General features: G+C 31.6%; 3 protein-coding genes across 6 annotated transcripts; 2 read left to right on the top strand and 1 right to left on the bottom strand.

Annotated features, from left to right (window-relative positions):
* Window positions 1-6,245: 6,245 nt before the first annotated feature.
* LOC125601810 lies at window positions 6,246-7,528 on the bottom strand. Its single transcript, XM_048773807.1, has one exon. The coding sequence runs from the start codon at window positions 7,231-7,233 to the stop codon at window positions 6,325-6,327; it is 909 nt and encodes a 302-aa protein (XP_048629764.1). The 5' UTR covers window positions 7,234-7,528; the 3' UTR covers window positions 6,246-6,324.
* A 6,841-nt stretch (window positions 7,529-14,369) lies between these two features.
* LOC125601815 (UV-B-induced protein At3g17800, chloroplastic-like) lies at window positions 14,370-17,147 on the top strand. Its single transcript, XM_048773813.1, has 2 exons — window positions 14,370-15,329; window positions 15,679-17,147. Exons 1-2 carry the CDS (start codon window positions 14,977-14,979, stop codon window positions 16,379-16,381), a joined length of 1,056 nt encoding a protein of 351 aa, XP_048629770.1. The 5' UTR covers window positions 14,370-14,976; the 3' UTR covers window positions 16,382-17,147.
* Window positions 17,148-19,906: 2,759 nt separating this feature from the next.
* LOC125601820 (translation initiation factor eIF-2B subunit beta-like) lies at window positions 19,907-22,925 on the top strand. 4 transcript variants are annotated; one of them, XM_048773820.1, is made up of 10 exons: window positions 19,907-20,089; window positions 20,204-20,268; window positions 20,358-20,512; window positions 20,582-20,875; window positions 21,391-21,520; window positions 21,626-21,733; window positions 21,847-21,949; window positions 22,028-22,153; window positions 22,245-22,438; window positions 22,519-22,925. In XM_048773820.1, exons 2-10 carry the CDS (start codon window positions 20,216-20,218, stop codon window positions 22,589-22,591), a joined length of 1,236 nt encoding a protein of 411 aa, XP_048629777.1. In that variant the 5' UTR covers window positions 19,907-20,089; window positions 20,204-20,215; the 3' UTR covers window positions 22,592-22,925. The 4 variants fall into 4 exon arrangements, with proteins under 4 accessions (XP_048629777.1, XP_048629779.1, XP_048629778.1 ...); XM_048773822.1 differs by having other exon boundaries at window positions 19,908-20,089; window positions 20,582-20,869; XM_048773821.1 differs by having other exon boundaries at window positions 20,000-20,089; window positions 20,193-20,268.
* The last annotated feature ends 124 nt before the right edge of the window (window positions 22,926-23,049 follow it).

The raw sequence follows: 23,049 nt of genomic DNA, 5'->3' as shown, positions 1-23,049 counted from the left end.
AGTGTATAGTGCCACGTCATTATTTATTTATAATTACGAGTAATTAAAATTTTGAGAGAGTTTTAATAATGAAGCACGTATGACCTACTTCGCGAAGTGCAGCCGACACGAATAGTCTCTGATATATTACACGTTATTGGTTCATGTTCTAGTGTTTCTCTCATTTTCTTTGACAAAAACAAATATCAAGCCATGTTTCTAAATACCTAACGTGGAGATCATGAATGAACATGAAGATAATGTGAGGATTCAGCTGATTAATCTGAAATCAACATCGTTGTGAATTGGTTTTAAACATCAATTTATTGGAAGAATTCGAAATGTAATCTCCTAATTCGGAAATGAATAATAGGTGTTGATTTTGATTTTGAATCTCTATATGTTGGTATGGTTTTGTTTTGTATTGTTTCAATGGATTATATTTTACTTGTGGAAATGTTTAGTTCTCCATTGGTGAAAATTTTAAGTGGATACTAGATTTCCACCCGCACAACCGTGCGGGTATATATTTTCACATTTATATATATAGATATTTATTTTATATAATTATTATATATTTTTAATGTTACTCACATATTTAAATATTTTTATAATTATGCCAAATATAATAATTTTATAGTTATCATGCTGTAAATTAAAATCATCACATATATATGTTGCTTATTATATATTTGTCTTATTGAATTTGCGTTTGATTACTAAACTAAATTTTTAAATGCATGAAACAAAATATATGAAAACAATTTTCTATTTAATTTATTTATAATCATGATCCGTAATTCAAATCGCTAGACTTTTTTAGTAATTTTTTAATGTTTATTAACTTTAAATAATAAATTACTGTATATTAAAAAGTTTAAGATAAGTTAAATTTTATACATGTATTATATAGTTTACTAATATTAACCCGTTCTACCAACATATTATATTTTTAGCATAAATATTTTATATTTATGAAAATAAAATATGTTTACTTATCAATTTAAAATAATTTTATCATATTTTGTTCAATATAATATTTTTATTTTAAAATGATAGATATTATTATAAAATTGATAAAATAGGATATAATTTTGTTCTTTTAGTAACATTTCATTACTAATTACAAAATTAGTTGAAAATATTTATATTCAATTTATGACAATTAAGATCTTATTATAATCTTTTTCAACAGATTTGTTAGAATTTTAATTTTTGTTTAAAAAAAATAAAATATATTATGATTAAATTAGTTAAAAATATTATGTATATTAGCATTAGTGATATACATTTAATATAAAATTTAAATGATAGTCCAAATAAAAATATCACTCATCAAAAAATCATGATTTTTATTTTATTAGAAAACAAATTTGAAAAAATTAAAATAAAAATAAATATTTATTTCTAACAAAATCTTTAAAAATTATTAGTAAATGTATTTGTGAAATTAATTAATTTCATTTTATTTAAATTTTCGCTTATAAACCAAAACTATATTCAATTTTAATTTCTAATTATATTTTATGGTAATTTAAATTAAAACTAACCAATTTTTGAAAGTAAATTTAAAAAGATTCTAAGAAGATTTTAAAAAGATTTTGTTATAACATTTTAAATATATTCATTTGTATTTCAAATAAAAAGATAAAGATATTAATTAAAAGATATAATAATGAACTTATGTAAAATATGATATTTTCTAGGAATGGTCCAAACTTAAAAAATCACACATGAAAAGAAGTCATGACTTCTGTTTTAATATATAAGATATATGATGCTAAGTTTTCTAACTAACTTTCAGGTTTTCTATCCCAATTTCAGGAACAGATTAATAAATTATACAAAATGTGTAAATTGTATCAAGAATATATAATGTAGTAAGAGCATATCCAATGGGATATACTTACAAATTTTGGACCAGCTTAAATATGAAAAAAAATTTGAAAAGTATAAAAACATTTAAAAAAATATCTCAAAGAAGATATTTTTTAAAGTTCTAGAAAATCTTGTATCACACTTGTTTATTTATATTTATAATTGGTCTAATTTTTATTGAGATTTTAAAATTTATTATATAGCTAAACTACATTAAAATATTAATATTATTTTAAAGAAGAAAAAAACTCTTTTAAAAACTTTTTTAATGGTCAGTTCAAAAAAAAAAAACTTTTTTAATGTTATTCCAACATGGCAACATGGGAACAGCTGTCTTTCCGCGTGGATTTTGTTGCACTCTCTCCCATCACTTCAGTCTTCATTCTCCGACACTATACTTCTTCTTTGACATTTTTACCCCTGCCGTTTTTCTAGAAATGTATATAGCTCGAGATGCGTGATTGGATGAATTAAGAACATTGACAAGGAAGGTGAAGTGTTGAAATTAACTTTTCTATCAAGGTTCAATTTTGAACTTTTATAAACATTCTATTAGGGAACAAGATGACACACCATTGGACAACAAAATCAAATGTCTACAATTATTATTTGCTAGAACTTTACGCTCCAGTACCATCAGAAAACTTTTACTAACTTACCTTAAAGTGTCGGTTTAGCTGACCAAACCATAAGAAGGTGGGTGATTGATGATGTCTAGGCAAAAAAATCCGTGTTAGAATAGTGTTTTGTTCAACATTGAAGTTGTTCCACTGAAATTAGAAACGTGTATTAATTTACGTGTTTCTGAAGAGTGGGGACCACTTATCTGCAAACACAGAGAATCTTAGAAGTGCCAAGTTGGACTGCTGGTCTTAGATCAGCACTTTGCCGACGTGTCGATATCCAGTGTCCCTAGCTCATCATCTTCGTACTGTCTTTTTTTCTGCTTGCAGACACTTTGCTTTCTGACATTATTGCTTTTGTTTCTATTTGTGTGATAACAAGGCTCTTATCTAGAACAATGTTACATGCAAGTTCCAAATGTTTGGTAACAAAGTGATTGAATAAGGAACTTTATGAATCTCCTTTATGAATACTTTGTAGCTATTTCTTGAATTTTCTTAACACTCTATTTGGTGAGGTATTTATTATACAATGCAGTAAGTTTTGTAGCATGCTTATAAATTTATAATATACGCTACAAGATGATAATTTAATTACAATATCGATTTTTCTTGAATTGGTAGAATATAGATTTAATAATTAGCTAGTGGTTTCAAAATTTATGTCTTGGATATTTTACAGACAGTATTATCAAAATGAAGTTCTGCGGAATATGAACAAAGTAAATTCGAAAATTTAAGATCCAAAATTTGACATAAAACACTGCAAAAAATAAAAATAAAATATTTGCATCTAATTAACGGGAGAATATCGATTTTATGTTATTAACCCAAATAAATTTCTTACAGATTACATGAAATCAAGGTTTCAAGTTCCGGAAAGAGCGATTTATTAATACAGACTACATAAAAATGTTTACAAGAAATCTTCAACTTGGTGCAAGTAAATCTGGTCAAAAATAGGAATAGATCTTTATAAGATGGCTTAGATGATGTAGTTAGGCGTAGATCTTCATAAAACTGGTAATATTGTGGGTTATCGAATCGTCTATGTAATCTTTCTTATTAATATAATATCATAATAAATTAACGTTATAAAAAAAAAATTGTAACAGGCCGGATAATGATTGGGGTTTGAACTCATAGGCCATGATGAAAGAAAAGAACTGAAAAGTCTATCATACATATAGTTTGGAGGATTAGGAAGCCCTAACAAGGTTACAAACTTGACCTCGAGGCCCATTTGCTAGTTTAAGCAAACTCGATCCCATACGTAGTATATTGAATCCACATGTCTCCTTCGAGTGGATGGAAGACGAATTAAACGCCTCACGACTGAATAATCAGATATTAACCTTAGTTTTCGTATTCCACATTACATACCTAATAGTTTATTTTGGCACAAATTAATGTAATACATTTAGTGGTTTAAAAGCGTTCAACGCACAACATCTGATATGTCTGTATGCAAGTGTCGGTATGGGCAAAACCGGTTGAAGCCACTGGCCAATTGTAACAACTTAAATATTTATGGCAGCCGGCACCCTTGGTTCATGGAGTATAGGACGGTCCACTTCTAAACTTTGAACATTGAAAAAGAAAAAGAACTGAAAAGTGCAAGAAAACATATTAAAAACTATCATGTGCCTGATTCTATTAAAATTGTAACTTTATTTAAAATGTGTGTGCACTGTATAAATGTACTCGTCTATAATTTAGTCACAAACTAATTCAATGTTTTGTAGACTATTAAGTACTAAAAGAATTAAAATCCAACTATTATTCTAAGTTATTTTCCTTCTTTTTTCAGGACAACACATGTATCATAATAGGGTTTGGCTGTGTTGTATAATACAAGTGTTGAGTGGAACTTATTTACATTGACTATTTAATAAAAATATAAGATTTTGTTGCCATAGACAATATATCCATCTCTCTTTCGTTTGTTTCCTAAGAGAATCATTCGAAATACAATAAATAATACTAAGAAACAAATACAATAAATAAGGAGGCACAGAATATAGTATAGAAGGCGAGGCGATTCGAAGAGACAATTGGCAAAATAAAAACGTGGGGGAGAGACCCCAAAGCTTGACTGCCCCTTCCCTCGTTGGGCCACTTCAAGTTCTCTTTCCTTCTCCAAAGGCCATTTTTTCTTTTTCCTTTTCGGCCACACACATATCCTACAGTACTGTTTACGCCTTTAAGAGGTAGATAACCGAGAGGAATGTATACGTTAGATTATATTTACAGAATTGATTATGGCTAAGAAATATCAGAAATCTTAACTAGAGCTCGTATCTTGTAACAACATGTCTCTATGTGCGTGATAGGATATGTATTGTGACAATGTTTACTAATCTTGACCAAAAGTTGTATTAGTATTATATGCTTGTGATAATGTTCATCTACCATTTGTTTATGTAGTCAATTAAAACCCTCGCAAGCCACCCCAAAATATATATGTAGATATGATGATGATCATATCATCACTACATCTATTGATATGTCAGTAAAACCCAATTCATTCTTTGCCGCTAAGCTTACTGTCCACGTGATTTTCAAGTGGTGCCATTTGCTTCTTCGGGAAATATGCTAGTGATAATGTTCATCTACCATTTTTTTATGTAGTCAGTTAAAACCCTCGCAAGCCACCCCAAAATATATATGAAGATATGATCATCATATCATCACTACATCTATTGATATGTCAGTAAAACCCAATTCATTCTTTGCCACTAAGCTTACTGTTCACGTGATTTTCAGGTGGTGTCATTTGCTCCTTCGGGGAAAACAACCAACAAGCAGACTTGTATGATCTCAACTCTCAAGACAAGAGTTTTGGAGGGGAGCGGGGGAGGACAGGGCAAAACTTTTCACACTCGGAAAATAACTCAACATCATAATACAAAAAAAATGAACGAATATTGCAAGTTAACTTTTACGAATCCAAATAATATTAATCGCTGACACCATATTTTTCACTATAAATCAAGAGACACTCATTTATATCAACATGTAATAGGTAGATATACTAATATAAAAAATTACCAACTTTCCAAAATTTGTCTTGCTATATCAATAAACATTAATTATTATCATTGAGTAGATGAGATCAATTCCGACCAAGCTATATAAATGACTCGTTCACCTCATGGTGGATAGAATCGCAATTAATATCGGGACAAAAGGGTTAGGTCAGTTGTGGATAACAAAATGGCTGGTCTGAAAAGAAAAAAAAACGAATATTCGCATTTTTCAAGAGAATAAAAACAAATGTTAAAATATAGATAAACCTTATCTTATTCCACGTGCTCTAATTTTTTTTATTATCCAACTTTTGTTCTGTCTACTGAGGCGCTTATCAGGTGTGGTCGATACTACACGACAGACCCATGCGCCTAGACCTTGACAAGACTTCTTACGCCAAGTCACATTCAATGTACATGAGAACTACGTTACGTGTTATTGCCACGTCAACACATCATCAAAATAAAATATTATCCAATGTAATCTCCATGTCCATGATATCTATCTTTTTTTACTTTACTACCTTTGGATCTGACTATTGAATGAGATCCGACGGCTATCATAAGATATTATCATATCTGGTCCCTGTCACACCCGATAATTACTCGTATTTGTGATTTTCTTCACAATGTCAATTTTCCGCGTCAAATTTTTTATTCTTCGTATAATCTGGATTTTTTGGCTTTAATTTGTTTGTTTCTCTTACATTTTTTAAAATAATTTTAGAGGAGAAAATTCTAAACTAATGAAATATTATTCATTCTCTCGGAAAATGTCGATATATAAAATGACACGTGGCTTTTATCCTTTAATTTTATCGAGTCCGCACAAAAAGACGGCTGCCACCGCCACCGACGGCGTTATCGAAACCGATGGCACGACACATGACAGTGTTAGCGGCCCGAGAAGACGACGGCGTCAAGTTGACGGTGCGTTTATATGAACCAAGCCACCGCGTCTGAATGTAGCGATTTTTTCTCCACGGCGGAAGCGTGAGGCCACAGCTCTTAAGGGATATCCTTGCCGCATCGCACACGAGCCTTAAGATCCGCTTTAGATCTTCCCCTCGCCCGACAAAAATTGTCGGAAGTGATTGGAGAACACGCGCGTACTGTACCGTTGGTCTAGCCACCTGGAAGTGCGACTTGAAATCTATATCGACGATGTAACGTACGGTTTGAGATGACGTGGCTGTGGGTATGTAAACGACGTCGATAAATTCGTGGTTACCGGCAGTAAAACCTCCGCCGGAGGATTTCCATTTAGTTTTGCAGATCGCCGCATTGTGTCCGAGCTCTCTAAGAAGAGACATGAGCTTACGTCGCAAAACGGCACGCTGTTCTTGATCAGATCGTGAAGACGACAGCATTTCCATGGCTTTCGCCACGTGAAACAAGACCATTCTTCCGTAGTTATCTTCCCTGAGAGAGTTCCTTAAGATTTTCGCAATATCGTCGGCATAATCTGGGAGGTCAGCACGTTCCGAGTCAGAAGATGAGTCTGAGTCAGAGTCATTATCACACCAGCGTGACTCATCGTGAACGGTCTGATTAACTTCATCTTCCAAGAACCCTTGGACTAGTTCGGACAGACAAGGGGAATCATCGTCATAGTCTTCGTCGCCGGTATGTTCGCTGCCGCTGCTAAAGCTGCATCCTACGAGCCGAGCCCTAGCCTCGTCCGGGAGTGGATCGGTAACACGTTTTGCTCTCGAGAAACTCATTTCTTAGTAACCCTATGTATGTGTGTATTAAAATCTCTCTCGGAGGAGACGAGTTTTTATAAAAGAAGAGAACTCTACTTTCAAGAACAAAAAATGCGTGAAAACGTGAAGAGAGAGAGAGAGATGAGTTGCCCTGCGAATATTCGAAGAGAAGCCAACGTTATTTATATTAGTTTTTGATAGAGAATAATAAGAAAATAATCAAATGCAAGCACATACTATAAGTAGACACGTTAAAGGTGGGATCAAGGTAGAACCGGAGGATATACCACTTCTTGGTTAGTAAGCATCACGACTTTTGGCCGGATGAGTTAGGCAAAGGTTGGCATATCCCAACGGACAACAAGTATCTAGGGTTTATTCTCGTTCTTAAATTTACATTTTACACGCTTTTGTTATTATTATTTTTAACAGTCTTGGGTAAAACTTCAAACCTATGCGGTGTTTTTGTCGATGTCATACATTTTTCCCTGTTAAAATCTACTAGGCTGCAAGGTCTTACTCTTACCAATATAGTTTGCACGTAATTGGTTTTAGTTTACTAATGATGAAGGGTTCAATTAGTAGTAACATTCATGGCAATGTAGTTTGTGAGGATAATACATAGAACGACAAGCATATATGTTAGGTTCGACAAATCAAACTAATGGATATCATTAACTATTGTATGTTCAGTGTCCATTTATTGGTCTTTCACATTTACTGAATTACGGCTTACGGTTTCTCATGTATTTGACATCCACACGTCACAATTTGTTCATTAGATATTGATATGCTTTTTTAATAAATATTTTTTTGCCAGAATATTGTAATTAAGATAATCATCGACATACAAGTTTATTGAAAAAAAAAACACCAACTAAAAAAATCCTTATTTCAAGGAAAGAAATTTTATGTAAAGTATATATGTAGAAGCAACAACTTCATGACCCATGCTACGCCTGATTCGATCTGACTGAGAAAAATAAATCAAATCTTGTCTGATTTGATTTTTAAAATAGTGCATATATGTTACTTTAAATTCCAGCTGACCAGAAAAAAATCTCAAATTTCTGAAACATCAGGAAATTATATATTTTTTTTTAAATCAAATGAATGATAAGAGAATGAACTTCTGAGATACATCCAATTTTTATGGTTTCCATGTCTACACAGTCAATATTTTGATGTTAATTAGAACACTATCATTCAGCAAATTCTAGATTTGTTTAGATTTCAGTTTTCAGTCCATGAAGGAAACCAAAAGATAGACGGGTTGTGATAAAACTATCAGTTTGTTGATTCAAAAACTACAAACAAATTGGATGGTATGAAAGAAGAATTATCTAGAACAAAAGAAAATAGAGGAAATGAGGACGCGTGACAACAAGAAAAATGTGAATATGATTATGGTAGGGCACATAGAGGTCCTTGAGATTGTTGATTGAGAAAGGAAGCGTAGGGCCAAGAACCAAGCAAAGAGCCTTTTACATTTGTCTCCCCTATCCTGTTTTCTTCACCTAATCCATTTATTTGGCTCTTCGTGAAAGGGAAAGTTGTAGCAAGTTACTAGCAACGTATTCGTAATTTTAAGTATTTAATAAACGGAGAAACTCGTTCAAGCCAAAGCATAATTAATTATCCGAAGTCAATTAAAGACCGCCCTCTTTATTGGTGGATATGAAGAATAATTATATACTCCACGGTATTAGGAAACAAACAATTTCCTATTTGAGGCTAACTAAGAGTTATCCTACTATATAAAAGGAGCTAAATTATTGATTCCTAAGCCTATCCACATGTGCACAAATATTCAGGACCAACCAATATGCCAAGTCATCACGAAGTGGGCTTGCAATTAAAAAAAAATTCAACAATTCGCAGCCCATTAGACTCATCTCCTAGCTCACTCCCGAGCCACTCTCTCATAAGCATAATCCCGTGTTCTAAATATCCTATATTAAATTTTTTAAAACACTCATATCTTAGAAATAGTTTTGAAAATATATTTATATAAATGTTTTTTTCTTGAATAATATTTAATTATATTTTTTATATCTTTTTAACTTCTATAATAAAATATTGTTTTCAGATAGCAACAAAATATATATAAGAATTATCTTATTTTTAAATTTTTTATAATTTTATTATATTATTTTAGAATCAAATATTTAATATTAATATAACATATAAATTTTATATGATTAAAATAAAATTCGTTTATAATTATATATAAAATTCATTAAGGGTATTGTTTTAATTAACACATTAGCGAATCAGTTAGAAATTAATAATAAATCAATAACCTATCTAAACGTCTAAAACCTAATAAAATATGACAAATAAGAAAAACTAACTAAATTTTAATATAAAATAGAAATTTAATATTATTAAAATAAAATTCATTTTTAATATATATATATAATATTAATTAAGGGTATTTTTTAAATTAATAAATTAGTGACTTAGCTAAAAATAAATAATAAATCAATAATTTAGCTAAAACCTAATAAAAACATGACAAATAAGCAAATTTACTAAAATTATGGATAATATAAAATATGATTGATTCTTTAATACAAAATTAAAATAAGAGTTTTGTTAAATAAAACATAAGTTTACCGTATCGGTGTTACAAAAAAAACAATCATTAATAGTGTCGTAAGAATTATGTCTTTCCCATTAGCGAATAAAATTGAAGCAAAGTGTTGGAGGATAGCTCAACGTATAGACGAGATTATGGAGATTGATATGGGAGTTGAGGTAACGGACACAACTGTTCCTCCGTAAAGAAACGCTCCTGCTAGACATCCTGGATAAATGAAAGAGACATATATGGACTTGGCTTTGTGTTAATGGATGGTGACTTTCCATTGCTGTTTGGAGCAAGGGCCGATATACACGCACCAAATCACCACTGCAAGGGGAAGCTGAAGGTTTACTATGGGCAATGCAAGTGATACTGAAGTTTGGACACAGAGAAATGGTCTTTCAATCGACTGTGAACAACTGGTTATACTCATTCAAAAGGAGGAAGATTAGCCTGCGTTGGACTCGGAGCTCGACAAAATACAGGCTGTATCCAAAGAATTTTCTGAACTTTCTATTTCTTATATTCCTAGATCTTTAAAATTCCGTACGAATAGCCTAGCAAAAGGTGTCCGATCACACGCATCTCGATCAGCTTTTGTAAACCCTTTTGCACTAAGTTGGCTAGCCCCACAAGCTAGCATGAAGGTGCCAAAAAAAGAATAAAGTTGAAAGTGAAACTAAATATCCCAGTGAACAAATTTATCAGAAGTCCATATTTATGTGAATGTCTATATGAGACAAACAATTTTTTTAGACAATTATAGAATATAGTCACGAAAATCAATCCTAAAATATATAATTTAAAAACACTATTTAAACAAACCATCAAAATTTTAAATATTACACCAAATAAGAATATAAAGACCAACTATATTCTCTTTGTGTATAATGTGTTGTGGTAAGATTCAAAAAAATTAACTTACTTTACAGTAAGGAAAAATTAGATTTTTAATTTCAAATTTACAGTGAAAACATAACATTTTATAAAACTAAACAATTGACATAATAGTACAAAAATATGAAAAAAAAAATCAAAATATTATCCGCGCGTAGCGCGGACAAGGACCTAGTAGTTATAAAATAAAGGCATTGTAAGCATGCATCAAAGAGCACAAAACAGTCCGACTCATTTCGGATTGTGGACTTCTATCGATATCTTTTACACCGTGAATGCTGTTTGAGTATTTGTTTTGTTAGTCTCGGTCATTAACGTCTTCCACGGCATTGCTGTCTTTACATACAAGAATTGAACAAGTTGGAACAACATGGAGCTCAGAACCAGCAAAGTGTAACAAGAGAACATCCAATGTTAACTCAATTGATGCAGTTAAATATTTTTTTCCAAGGATGAAGGTTCCAAAACATAGTTAGAATACTGAGTTACATGATACAATTGTGGAGATTAAGGTTTTCACTTTAGTTTTTTTGGAGATTATAGGAGTTCCAGATATTCAGTAAATCAATTAGTGTTTTAAATTTAATTTTTAGGACTTCCCGTATAAACAATTATGTCCTTAAGAGGTTTAAAACATGGACATAGCAAAACCATTTTCTTTAAATTATTACTAGGCTACCACACCCACCGAGTTTGTATATCGAGATGCATGCAGTTTAATGAGACTATAGACAAAAGAGCTTTTATTTAATTTACTTGAAGAAAAAGTTGGAATTTGGGAGGTGTGAAGAGTTCTCTAAATGAGGTAAAGAACAACATTATTTTTTTATAAGAACAAGAACGTGACAAGTGGGTTTTGGGTCTGTTTCTGCTTGTTGTCTCATGCAGGTTGCAATATAGTAGTATCATTTTTTTTTAAATGACATAAATCCATTTAATGATATAATATTCAAATCTTATTTGAATGCGAAGGGTCAAGGGATTTTTTGTTATTAATGTTATGTCCTTTTTTTAATAGGGATCGTATTCTGCTAGTTTTAGCATCACATATTAGGGATTAATATTTAATAATACACACAAAAACTCTTCAACATGTCTATATATTAACCTATAGAAAGCACAGTTTCTAAATCGTGTTGTTTATAATTTTAGGGGCAACATCGTATTGTTTATAATGTAATATAAAAAGTACATTTGCAACAAACAAAAAGACCTAATTTTATAGATTGAGCGATCTATATTAGCAAACCATGCATGTTTTCTAAGAACCTCAACATTTGAACAAAAATAGTATTTATCTCTTATAACATATCTACAACATATCCAGCGATTATATATTGTTCATAATATGCAGCGTTGTGTGAAGATTTTTCTATTGTTATTCAATCATATGTAAATGTTCATCATTAGGTCAATGGTGAAAACACACGAACACTATGATCAACTATTAAACTAGGATAATTGTTTTTCCCTACCGTATGTGTACATGATCATGATAAGTAAGTGATTTTATCTTATTATTAATAACGTTCCAAAGTCTAAAACATATGAATAGAATGTAATTACTTGTAGAGCATGCAATCAGGAATGACTCGAAATGCGACGATATTTCTCTTTCGATGCACAAAGTCACAATAGAAAATTCTATTAAACCACATGAAATCAATAATTTCACATGCTATACATTAACGATGAACAATTATACTTATAATATGTTGGAGTTTCCAAAAAACTGCATCTATAGTCTTAGAAGACATAATGCAATATGGGAATCAAAACGTACATTAGGTATAGAGATATCAACATTTGATCAACCACATTGAACTAAGGTGTTTGTACAACTATAATATATGAGTTTTGTTTTAAATTACTTGACTTGTGAATTGTGATGATAACTTATAAACAATTTTTACGAGGACTGACCCGTTTTAATTATCAGCTGTGGATGGATGGATGGAACCCGTTAGTTAATGGGCTTAGAAGTTGAAGGCCTAGCTGATTACACGACTGCCAGGCAGCATATTTCCTTTTTTTTTTCTCTTGGAACGAGGTAACATATTTCTTTATTGAGGTTATTTGTGAAATAACCAAAACAAAAATCAAAATTAGATTTTTAGAAAGAGGCTAGAGAGAGATAGGAAGAGAAAAGAAGAAAGAGAATGTGATTTTGGTTAGTTTGTTAATTTTGGTTTTTTGTTGAATTATTGGGTGCAATTTCTCTTTCTATAATGCACACCCACTGCTAAACACTCAAACTGGATCAATTATATTGTTTTTTTGATAACTCAGGAATAAATCCTAAGTTCAAAGAGACTCAGTTCTAATCTTTTAGGGGCATGTGACCTATGGATAGGCATGCACCGGACTTTCAAAATGACCCGAAAGTAAGAGCTTATACCTATGTGTATCCAAAGACATCATGCAGTAGTTCTCTTCAGCAGAATTTGAACTCACAACCTAAGTGCATGAAGAAGTCCATCTTTACTATTGAACCATGATATTCCAGACATCATGCATTTTCTTTTCATCATGCGTGATGTGTATATTCTATCTTTTTCATTTTTCTCACATACTCGATTCTCCTCATTTAACGATTTTAAATTAATCTAGAAGACGGTTTAAGGATAAAGTTAAACCATCTAATCGGCCACTAGAAATAAATGTAGGTTTAACATAAGGTGGTGGTTTGCTGTTAGTTTGGTACAAAGATTTCGAGTTCATAACCTTCAGTTTACAAGGCCATTATGAGAAATTTTTGCTTCTAGTATTGATATTCAAATTGCGTTTCAAGTTGAGAAGAGGTAATGCTTGTAAACTTACACTAGAAATAATTTTATTAGTAAGATAATCAAATTGTTCCAAGTGATGTTACCAAAACAAATGTGCTAAGTGTGAATGTAGTTAAGAAATTGGATGTGTTTTGTATATAAGCTGACTTTATGAAACACGAAGAGGTCTAATAACTCCATAATATTAAAAGACAAAAAAATGACGATGTCATAACTCCATAATATTAAAAGACAAAAAAATGACGAAACATCTTAAATATGTATTAGATGATCGTCAATAATCTGAAATCATGTGTCAATCTAGACCGGAAGACCCACTATAAATTTTTAATCTATGGCTCTGTATATGAAAATATCAACCACCTAACTACCTTGATAATGAAATTTGTACAATTAATTCATAGACTTCATAAGCTATACGATTCGGAAACAATTATTCTAGTTGAGAGAGAAAGAGTCTAGCTTGTTTCTAAAAATTATTAGTTTTTTCGTCAACTAATAATCCAGTGTTATTCTTTGATGCTTTCCCTAAGTTCATTTGAATCTATGAATCTTGAAAGTTTCTCCATGTCTTTCTATTTTATATTAGTAAGTGGATCAATCATAGAGATTTACAGGGCCGTCTAACAGCACGCGCAAATAGAGCGGTTGAACAGGGCCCAGAAATATAAAAATAAAAAATTTAAGGATTTTTTAAAATATATAAATAAACTATGGTAAGAAACTTTAAAATTTTAGATATAATGCTAAATTTAGAACTTATAATTTAAAAAAATCAGATAAAGTTATTAAATTTTAAAATTACGTAATAAAATGTACGATTAATATTTTTTTTTGAACAAGGCCTAAAATTAATTTGAGACGGCCCTGGAGATTTACTGCGTAAGAAAGGGATAGTATTTCTGATATAAATTTCCTAGAAACTTCAAGATTATTTTTAGAAACAAATTGCATTTGAAGTTTCGCCATGTCTTTCTAATTTCTTCAAATATATATTTTTTTTCAAACCCAAAATAAGATTTATGTATGATGAATAATTACTTAGAATAAAGCAATTTGACATCTATCCACTTGTCGAGTTGGAGGTAATTCAATAATCACAAAAACGACTTAAGAACATACTCATTGAAGATATCTAGTGCTGGTTTCTCAAAAACATAAATAAATTAATAGTATGTTAATTATGTTGAGTATCTCAAATTTATGAAAATCCCCTTCGAAGTATCTAATATCATGAATTTGAAATATATATTGTTAAATACTATTATGCTACGTAATTTACACATATATTTAAGTTGAGAACTCTATGTGAAGAACACTTCATTGGACATTGTCTAAAGAAGTACAAAGAAAGTACCAGTTAATTTTTATAAAGTTTATAATGGACAGAAATATTAAAAGAAATCTCTCATACGTTTATATATTCGCCACTTCCCCCGCAATTCCTCTAAACAATCTTCTCCCTCTTTCTCAACTACAGGCTCTTTCATGGATAGTTGCCTCTCTAATCAAGCGTCTCTCTCGTTTCTCTCGACTCGTTCGAGGAGACAGAGAGGCGATAGAAGCGGCTTTGTACTTCCTGAGATGCGCAAGGTCCAGTATAGACCGATGGTCATGGTTGCCACGGCGGGACAGAACAGCTACTGGCCTGGAAGCAGCCTTAACGCGCCGCTTAAACCCCGAACGTCGCAGGGGAGGTTTCTGATACGCCTGTTGCTAAACAAGCGGCACCTCTTTCACTATGCTGCTGCTGATGAGCTCAGGTTACTGGCAGATAACCGTGAAGCTGCTTTAGCTCGTATGTCTCTCAGCTCTGGTTCCGATGAAGCTTCTCTCCACAGGTCGTTAAACTTAACTTATTCTAATTATTAAAAAATAATAAAAAGTAATAAATATAAAATATAAGTATTACTTGTAAAGCAAGTTTTGTTTTTAGTGCTTGATAAGGTTGGTTTGCCTATTTAAGCTCCTCTCATGTTTCTAGTTAGCTAAGTTTTCTTGTGAAACTCTTCTTGGAATGGATTTTTTTATTCAGATGTATTGATTTACTTAGCCATTTTTAACACTGCTGGTTTTGGAGCTCTTTGTTAAGCTTAACTTGCAACACAAGCCATCTTATACTTTGTGTGTTGATGGTTTTGCCTTCCCCTACTAACCCTAATTCCATGATTTTTTATATGTGGTTGGCAGAAGGATAGCTCAGCTCATGGAACGTTACTGCAAAACAGCAGTCCAAGACATAATGTACATGTTAATACTCTACAAATACTCTGAGATAGGAGTCTCTCTCGCTCCAAAGCTCTCTAGATGCATCCACAATGGAAGACTCGAGACATGGCCTAAGAAAGACCGGGAGCTGGAGTCAATCCACAGCTGCGATGCCCTTGAGCTCATCAAAGAACACGTAAACGCAGTCATCGGATTACGTGTCAACTCATGCTTGAATGAGAAAACACAGATACAGAAACTACATCTCACGAAGGTATACGTTGCCTCGATCTTGTGTGGTTACTTCTTGAAATCTGCTTCCCTCAGACACCAACTCGAGTGTTCCTTACCGGATCTGCACGGAAGCGGATATGTGAACGGTCCTATCTTAGTATCCACCAAGGAGCATCTGAGACATTACATCACAGGGTTCGACCCCGAGACAATGCAGAGATGTGCCAAACCAAGGACAGTGGAAGCAAGGAGTCTGATAAAGAAGCAATGTTTGGCTCTTTTTGGCATGGAGGATAGCGATGAGACCATTCTGACATCGTATTTGAGTCTGAAGCGGTTGGTTTTGGAAGCTGTGGCGTTTGGGACGTTTTTGTGGGATACTGAGTTGTATGTAGATGGTGCATATAAGCTCACTGAGAATGCAGAAGAACAAGAAAATAGAAGTATATGAACCAAAAAGAAAAGAGAATCTTCATGATCCTTTGGTTGGTGCCAATCTCTTGAGGCAATTCTTTAGTGTATACTGTATAGCCGAATAAAAATGTGGTGGTTTAGGCAACAATGGCTGGAATTGACTAGTTATTCTCAAAAATATATGTTGAACAAAAAAATAGCTATGGGTGGAATGAAAACAGGGGATGATCAAGGAAATTAAATAAAAACTAAATTATTAATGGGTTTATGAATTCTACTTTTCATTCATCCATGCAAATTTAGAATCTGGAACATTTTTTTTTCTTATAAATCATTTGTTTTTCACTTCATTCCAAAATGAAATATATGATATTTATTAAATTCACTGTGAATTATCAACATTAATAAAAAAACACACAATTGGACCTTAACTTGGTGTATTGTGTGATATTATCAAATTTGGACACTTATATTAACTATACACCTTAATATATTGACAAGGAACTTATTATTCAAATGGACGGTTCCTCTTTATTTTATAAATTTAAGACTAAAATCAAAATTATACACATGTAATAAAATTAAAAATGAAGTTTTTCATAATTACTTTCATCTAATTTTAAATGTTTAATTAATAAAAATTAAATAAATTATATAAAACTTAAAATATATAAATTATGGATGCAACTATAATTTCTACTAGATAAAATTTTGCAAACAAAAATAATCCAGCCGAAAATATATTAGGCCAAATCTATGATTGTTGTTCTATCTAGTGCTTTATACGAATACAACTATACTAGCTTAATATCCACGCAATTGCGCGGAATGAATGTTAGATATAAAAATAATTTTTTTTATCTATTATTTTTTTATTTGTATTCATTTACGTATTATCTTATGTATATAATTAAATTAGACTAAACAAATAAATCAAAACAGTACATCTTGTTTATTTATGATATTTTTTTTAGTACATATATCAAAATAATCATTTTATTTATTTTATATGGTATATAACTAAATTTCAGTGACATGAATATAGATATATAATATATTTAATATAAATATTTATTATTGAGAATTCATACTCATGTGATAAACACAAAATTTCTTATGTACAATTTTTTGAATAAGTTTTCAATGCTTTTTCAATACAAATTTCGAAATTATCATATTTAAGTATTTTTTTCTATATTATGAATGTCTAGTAAATGAGACTTCATATTCATACGATTTATGATAATTTGTATCTTGTTATTACCAAAAAAAGTTAAACCATTGATCACAATATTTTAGTGTGAGACATTTAACGTTTTTAGTAATTTATAGTCATTTTAAAATTTAAAATATAAGATATAAGAAATTTTTTTTATATTATATGGTTAATGTGGTTGTTTAATATCTTTTAATAATATAAAGTAAACAAAAAAAGCTAAGATACAAACATTATTATCAAATATTTAAAATTTATAATCATTAATTGTCATATATACGTTAACCATATTAGACATTTTCGTAGCTTTTATTTAAGAAAAGTGTGAGAATATTTTTTTGTACACTATTTATCAAATTAATAGTTAGTTTAATAAAAAGTATAAGTTAAGATGAACCAACCTATTTCTCTAAGAATTCTGAATTTCATTCTCATGGTGACACATAGTTACAAAACAATGTTGTAATATTTCTCAAGAGATCATATCATTTTCTTAAGTTAACCAAAGAAATTATATATATATATATATATATATATATATATATTACTTTACTTATTTACACCTTTTTAATAGACATAAAGCAGAAGTTGTGTTTTTGTTAGTTGATTAAAGTTAGGCCAATGAATAAACAAGTTGCTTAGAGCAGGATTATCCCAAGCTTTTAAAGGGGTTCTTATCTTAATTTTGATTTAAAGAAAAATCAAGAACACATAATAATGGAATACTAGGTTAAGATCTGCGCGGAATGAACATTATATATAAATTATTTTATATATTATATGTTTATAACATATTATGAAATAATAGATATATATATTGAATAATTAAAAAATTATTATCTACTAATTATATAATTAAATTGGTGTGAACATATAAATAAATTTTATAAATCGAAAATATACTTTTTCTATTTGATATGATATATAATTAAATCTAAATGATAGGAACATATATATGTGGTATATTTTAATATTAATATTTATTAGATGATGCTTTTTACTCATATTTTTTTATCATTTATATCTGTTATAGCAAAAAGTCTAAATTAGTGATAACAAAATTTTTAGTGTGGGATTATTGGTTTAAGTAATTTATAATATTTAAAAAAATTAAGTTGTCAATATTTTTTCAATTTTTTTATCAAAAAAGTAAATTTTAAAATTAAGATATTTATCTATTTTTATATGGCATATAGTTTAATTTAAAAGGGCAATTGTCAATAATAGCACCTTTTGAAGTTTATGTCTCAAAAATAGCACTAGAAGGAGAAAGTCACAAAAATGACATTCATTAAAGGGTAAAATATCTCTAATACACTTGGTTTAAAATTAAATAAACAAACAAAAATAAATAAAAATAAATAAAATAAAAATAAAAAATGAAAAAAAATAATTTTTTTTATAGTTTCAGATTATATGTTTTCAGATTCGAAATTTTTCTGAATTTTTTTTTTAATTTTTTTTTTATTTTTTTTTTCAAATTTTCTTTTTATTATTTAAAAATACTTTTTGAAACTGTTTTAAATTTTTTTTTTTATTTTAGTATTTATTTTTTATAAAATTTTAAATCATAATTCCAAAACCCCACCCCTTAACTCTAAACCCTAAGGTTTGGATTAATTAACCCAAACGGTATAAGTGTATATTTACTTCTTTAATGAAACCTATTTTTGTGACTTTAAGCCTTGAGTGCTACTTTGGAAACAAAAACTTGGTTTGGTGCTATCCTAGTCTTTTTCTCAATTTAAAATGATACATATATTTATATATATTTTATTTTTGATACTTATTAAATGAGACTTTCAACTTATATTATTTTTTAATTATTTGTATCATGTCATAACAAAAGTTTTAAATCATAGATCACAAAATTTGAATGTGAAACTTTTAACAGTTTTAGTAATTTATACTCGGTTTTTAAAATTTAAAATATAATATATAAATAATTACGGGAAGGAGGAGACATCTCTTAGTGGACACGTGTTGACACATCTTTCACTCTCCTCTGCTTTTCTCAATAGTCTTCTTCGTAAATGCATCTGAAAAAATATTTTTTAGTGATTTCCTGGAAATTACCATGAATTATATACATGAATAAATTATTTGCCGTGTATATGCCAATCAAATTTAAACAGTCATCTTTCAAAAGCTTAGATTCATGTTTGCAGAAAAATAAAATGATATTTGGTGTTGGAAAAATTTTAAGAAGAAAAATATATTTATAAGAGAATGTTATCATTATACTAATATAATATTTTCTTAATTTAATATCTAAATTTTATGATATTAATTAGAGGAATTATATAAAAATATAACTGAAAATGAAATTTTGTATTGATTTATCAAATATAAACTAAAGTATACGAGGCTTTCGTATTGGGCCATTGTCTTTGCAGCCCAAACGCTAAGACCTATTAAACCCCCCGCTTCTCACTATCTGGTCTTCTTGTTCAATTCCGTTTCTCTCTCGCCGGAATATTCCCTCTCTACTTCATCTCCTCACCGTTCGCCACCGTCGCATTCTCACCGGTAAGCACATCCACATCTCTTTTCCTTCCCCTCGTATTCATTTAATCTCTCTATTGCCGCGAATCGCGCTTGATTAGGGTTTATGGAATCTAACGCCTCTTAGTTTTCGATTAGGGTTAAAGTAAGATGCCGGACGTGCAATCGATGGTGCTTGAGTTTGTTAACAAGCTCAGGAAACGGTAATATCCTCTTTAAACGGCTTGTAATTTCGTAAAAAATCATTTTTGTTAGTTAATTAAGAGAGTTTTCTGATTTTGATTCAATACAGTAAGATTGAGGGCTCACAAGCTACAGCGAGATGCACCGTGGAGCTTCTTAGGTCAGTGATCTCTCATCATCGGGTGCCTCATGCAAACCAAGCTTCAGCTCTTATTGATGCTGTGAAAGCCGTTGGTGGACAACTGGTCGCTGCTAATCCTGTTGGTATGTTGTGTTTCTTTCATCCTGTGAAGTTTCTCTTTAAAGGAATGATTTTTATTGGTTTTTGTGTAGAGCTTGCGGTGGGGAATGTAGTGAGGCGGGTTTTGCATATAATAAGGGAGGAGGATCTGTCTCTTGCTACAGCAGCTGTGGCGGGGTTGGATTTGTTGGATGCGAGTGATGACGATGAGGATGTTAATGGGAAAGGGATTGGGTATCCTGCGATGTCTGCGGCGGTTGTTGCTGCTGCTGCTAGGAGTACGTTGCGTCCTCCTTCTTTGCAGACGCTTCTCGAGGGAACTCCTGAGTCTGCGACGGTTCCGTACACTTCTTCGTCCGGTGCTGATTCCGAAAGCAAAAGTAAATGTACCTTTATCCATTCCTTTACAAATGCTAATTTTTATTTGTTAGAAAATTATGCTGCTTGATTTAGTTATGTTCTTGATAAGCCATGAAGAGATGCGTTATGGTGGGAAGAAAATAAAGTTAATTTACGTTCTCTTTGACAGCTTGATACTCATTGTTTTCTTTGGTAACTGGTGGGATGTGGATTCCAGTAGATGTATCGAGGAATATCAAATATGGTCTCGATATGTGGACTTTTAGGCTTGGGAAAGTTTAGGTAACTGTAGAAAGAGCCCTGGATTGCTTGTTCTGGTAGGTTAAATTGCTAGCTTCCTCTGTGAATGTGTTGCTGAGTTTACATAGATAAGTAAAGGGAATCAACTTCTATTCTTAACAGTCTGGTTGAAGGAGTTTCACCGTTCATCTCGCTTTAATTGAAATGACCTTGGAAGAATCATAGGCTATTTTTTTTTGTTTGGCAGCTAAACTATTTACATTTCTTGTCGATATTAATGGTCTGATGTACTTTTGTTTAGCTGCCGACAAAAGTTCAATAACTCGGAAGCTGAAGCATGATGTTATTGAAGGAGTCAATCAACTTATCCACGAGATTGCTGGTTGTCATGAGCAGATCGCCGAGCAAGCTGTTGAGCACATACATCAAAAGTACGTTTCGTCTCTATGCCATTAATTTTCTGTAACATGCAATAGATAGGGGACCAAAATGCGCGTTTGTTAATGTCTTTTCTTGATGATAACTTATTTGATCAGTGAGGTGATTCTAACCCTGGGTAGCTCAAGAACAGTACTCGAGTTTCTGTGCGCTGCAAAGGAGAAGAAAAGGTCATTTCGTGTATTTGTCGCTGAAGGTGCTCCAAGGTTTGGTGACTCCTTCCCCCTATGTCTCATCATTACCATCGTTCACACCATTTAACGCAGCTATGTCTTCGTTTTGCCTTCCTTCCAATTCTACTCTATTTGTATATTGTTAGGTATCAGGGACATCTATTAGCAAAAGAATTGGTAGCTAGAGGTCTGCAGACCACTGTGATCACTGACTCTGCAGTGTTTGCTATGATATCTCGAGTGAACATGGTACGTATATGTTCAATCCTGCCCAAATCTATTTTTTTCTTGTCCCTAATAGATCTCAAATGATGTGATAATGCACAGGTTATAATTGGAGCTCATGCAGTGATGGCCAATGGTGGAGTTATAGGACCTGTTGGAGTCAACATGGCTGCTTTGGCAGCAAAAAAGCACGCAGTCCCATTTGTGGTTCTAGCCGGTAGTCACAAGGTTTGATTTCAAGTTGTTTTTTTGGTTCAAACCAGTGATTCCTCTCATAAACCTTAAAACTTTACTTAGAGCTTTTATATATAATAAACAGCTATGTCCACTCTATCCTCACAATCCGGAGGTGTTACTAAACGAGCTGAGATCTCCTTCTGAACTGTTGGATTTTGGTGAATTCTCTGATTGCCTGGATTTTGGATCCGGTTCCGGGTCTCCCCTTCTTCAAGTAGTCAACCCAACCTTCGATTACGTCCCACCAAGCCTCGTCAGTCTCTTTATAACCGACACGTAAGTCTCATTTGGTTTCCTCTAGTTATTAGATTTTTAGATTGGCCATTCTCACGTCTCTTGTTTGTTTTGGTTAACAGGGGAGGACACAACCCGTCTTACATGTACCGTCTTATTGCTGACTACTACTCCGCTGATGATTTGGTGATGTAGCAGCAATAAAGAACTAGTTTTTTTGGTCATTTGACCACACAACACTCACTTGGTTGGGTCGTTCACAAAGTGGAAGGAGGATACATGTACATTGTACAAAACAGTTGCTCAATGGTAGTGAATGAGAAAAGGGAAAACATCCTTAGCGTCTGTGAAATTGGTCTGGCCCAAGTGTATTTTTTGCCGTGTTCTACTTCTGCTCAGTCTCAAAACTCTCAAATGGTGTTTATTCTTTACTTGACAAACTTTTCGTCAACACAAAACACTTTCTTTCATTGTCTTTTTGTATTCTTGCCAATTACGAGAGAGTGATCAATTATGGTTTTGGGTGCTATTACTCGAGTAGAATTAATCGTTAAACGGATTCAAAAGACTCAAAGTTTCTAATGCTGCATTGGTTTAGTCCGGTCCAGTTTCAATTTTCTAATAACCGGTCACGTGAGATTCAAAACGCAAAC

Source organism: Brassica napus, unplaced genomic scaffold, assembly GCF_020379485.1.
Source record: "Brassica napus cultivar Da-Ae unplaced genomic scaffold, Da-Ae ScsIHWf_2660;HRSCAF=3417, whole genome shotgun sequence".
Taxonomy (NCBI): Eukaryota; Viridiplantae; Streptophyta; class Magnoliopsida; order Brassicales; family Brassicaceae; genus Brassica; species Brassica napus.
The sequence above is the reverse complement of the archived record's forward strand: the minus strand, read 5'-3'. Positions and strand labels throughout refer to the sequence as shown.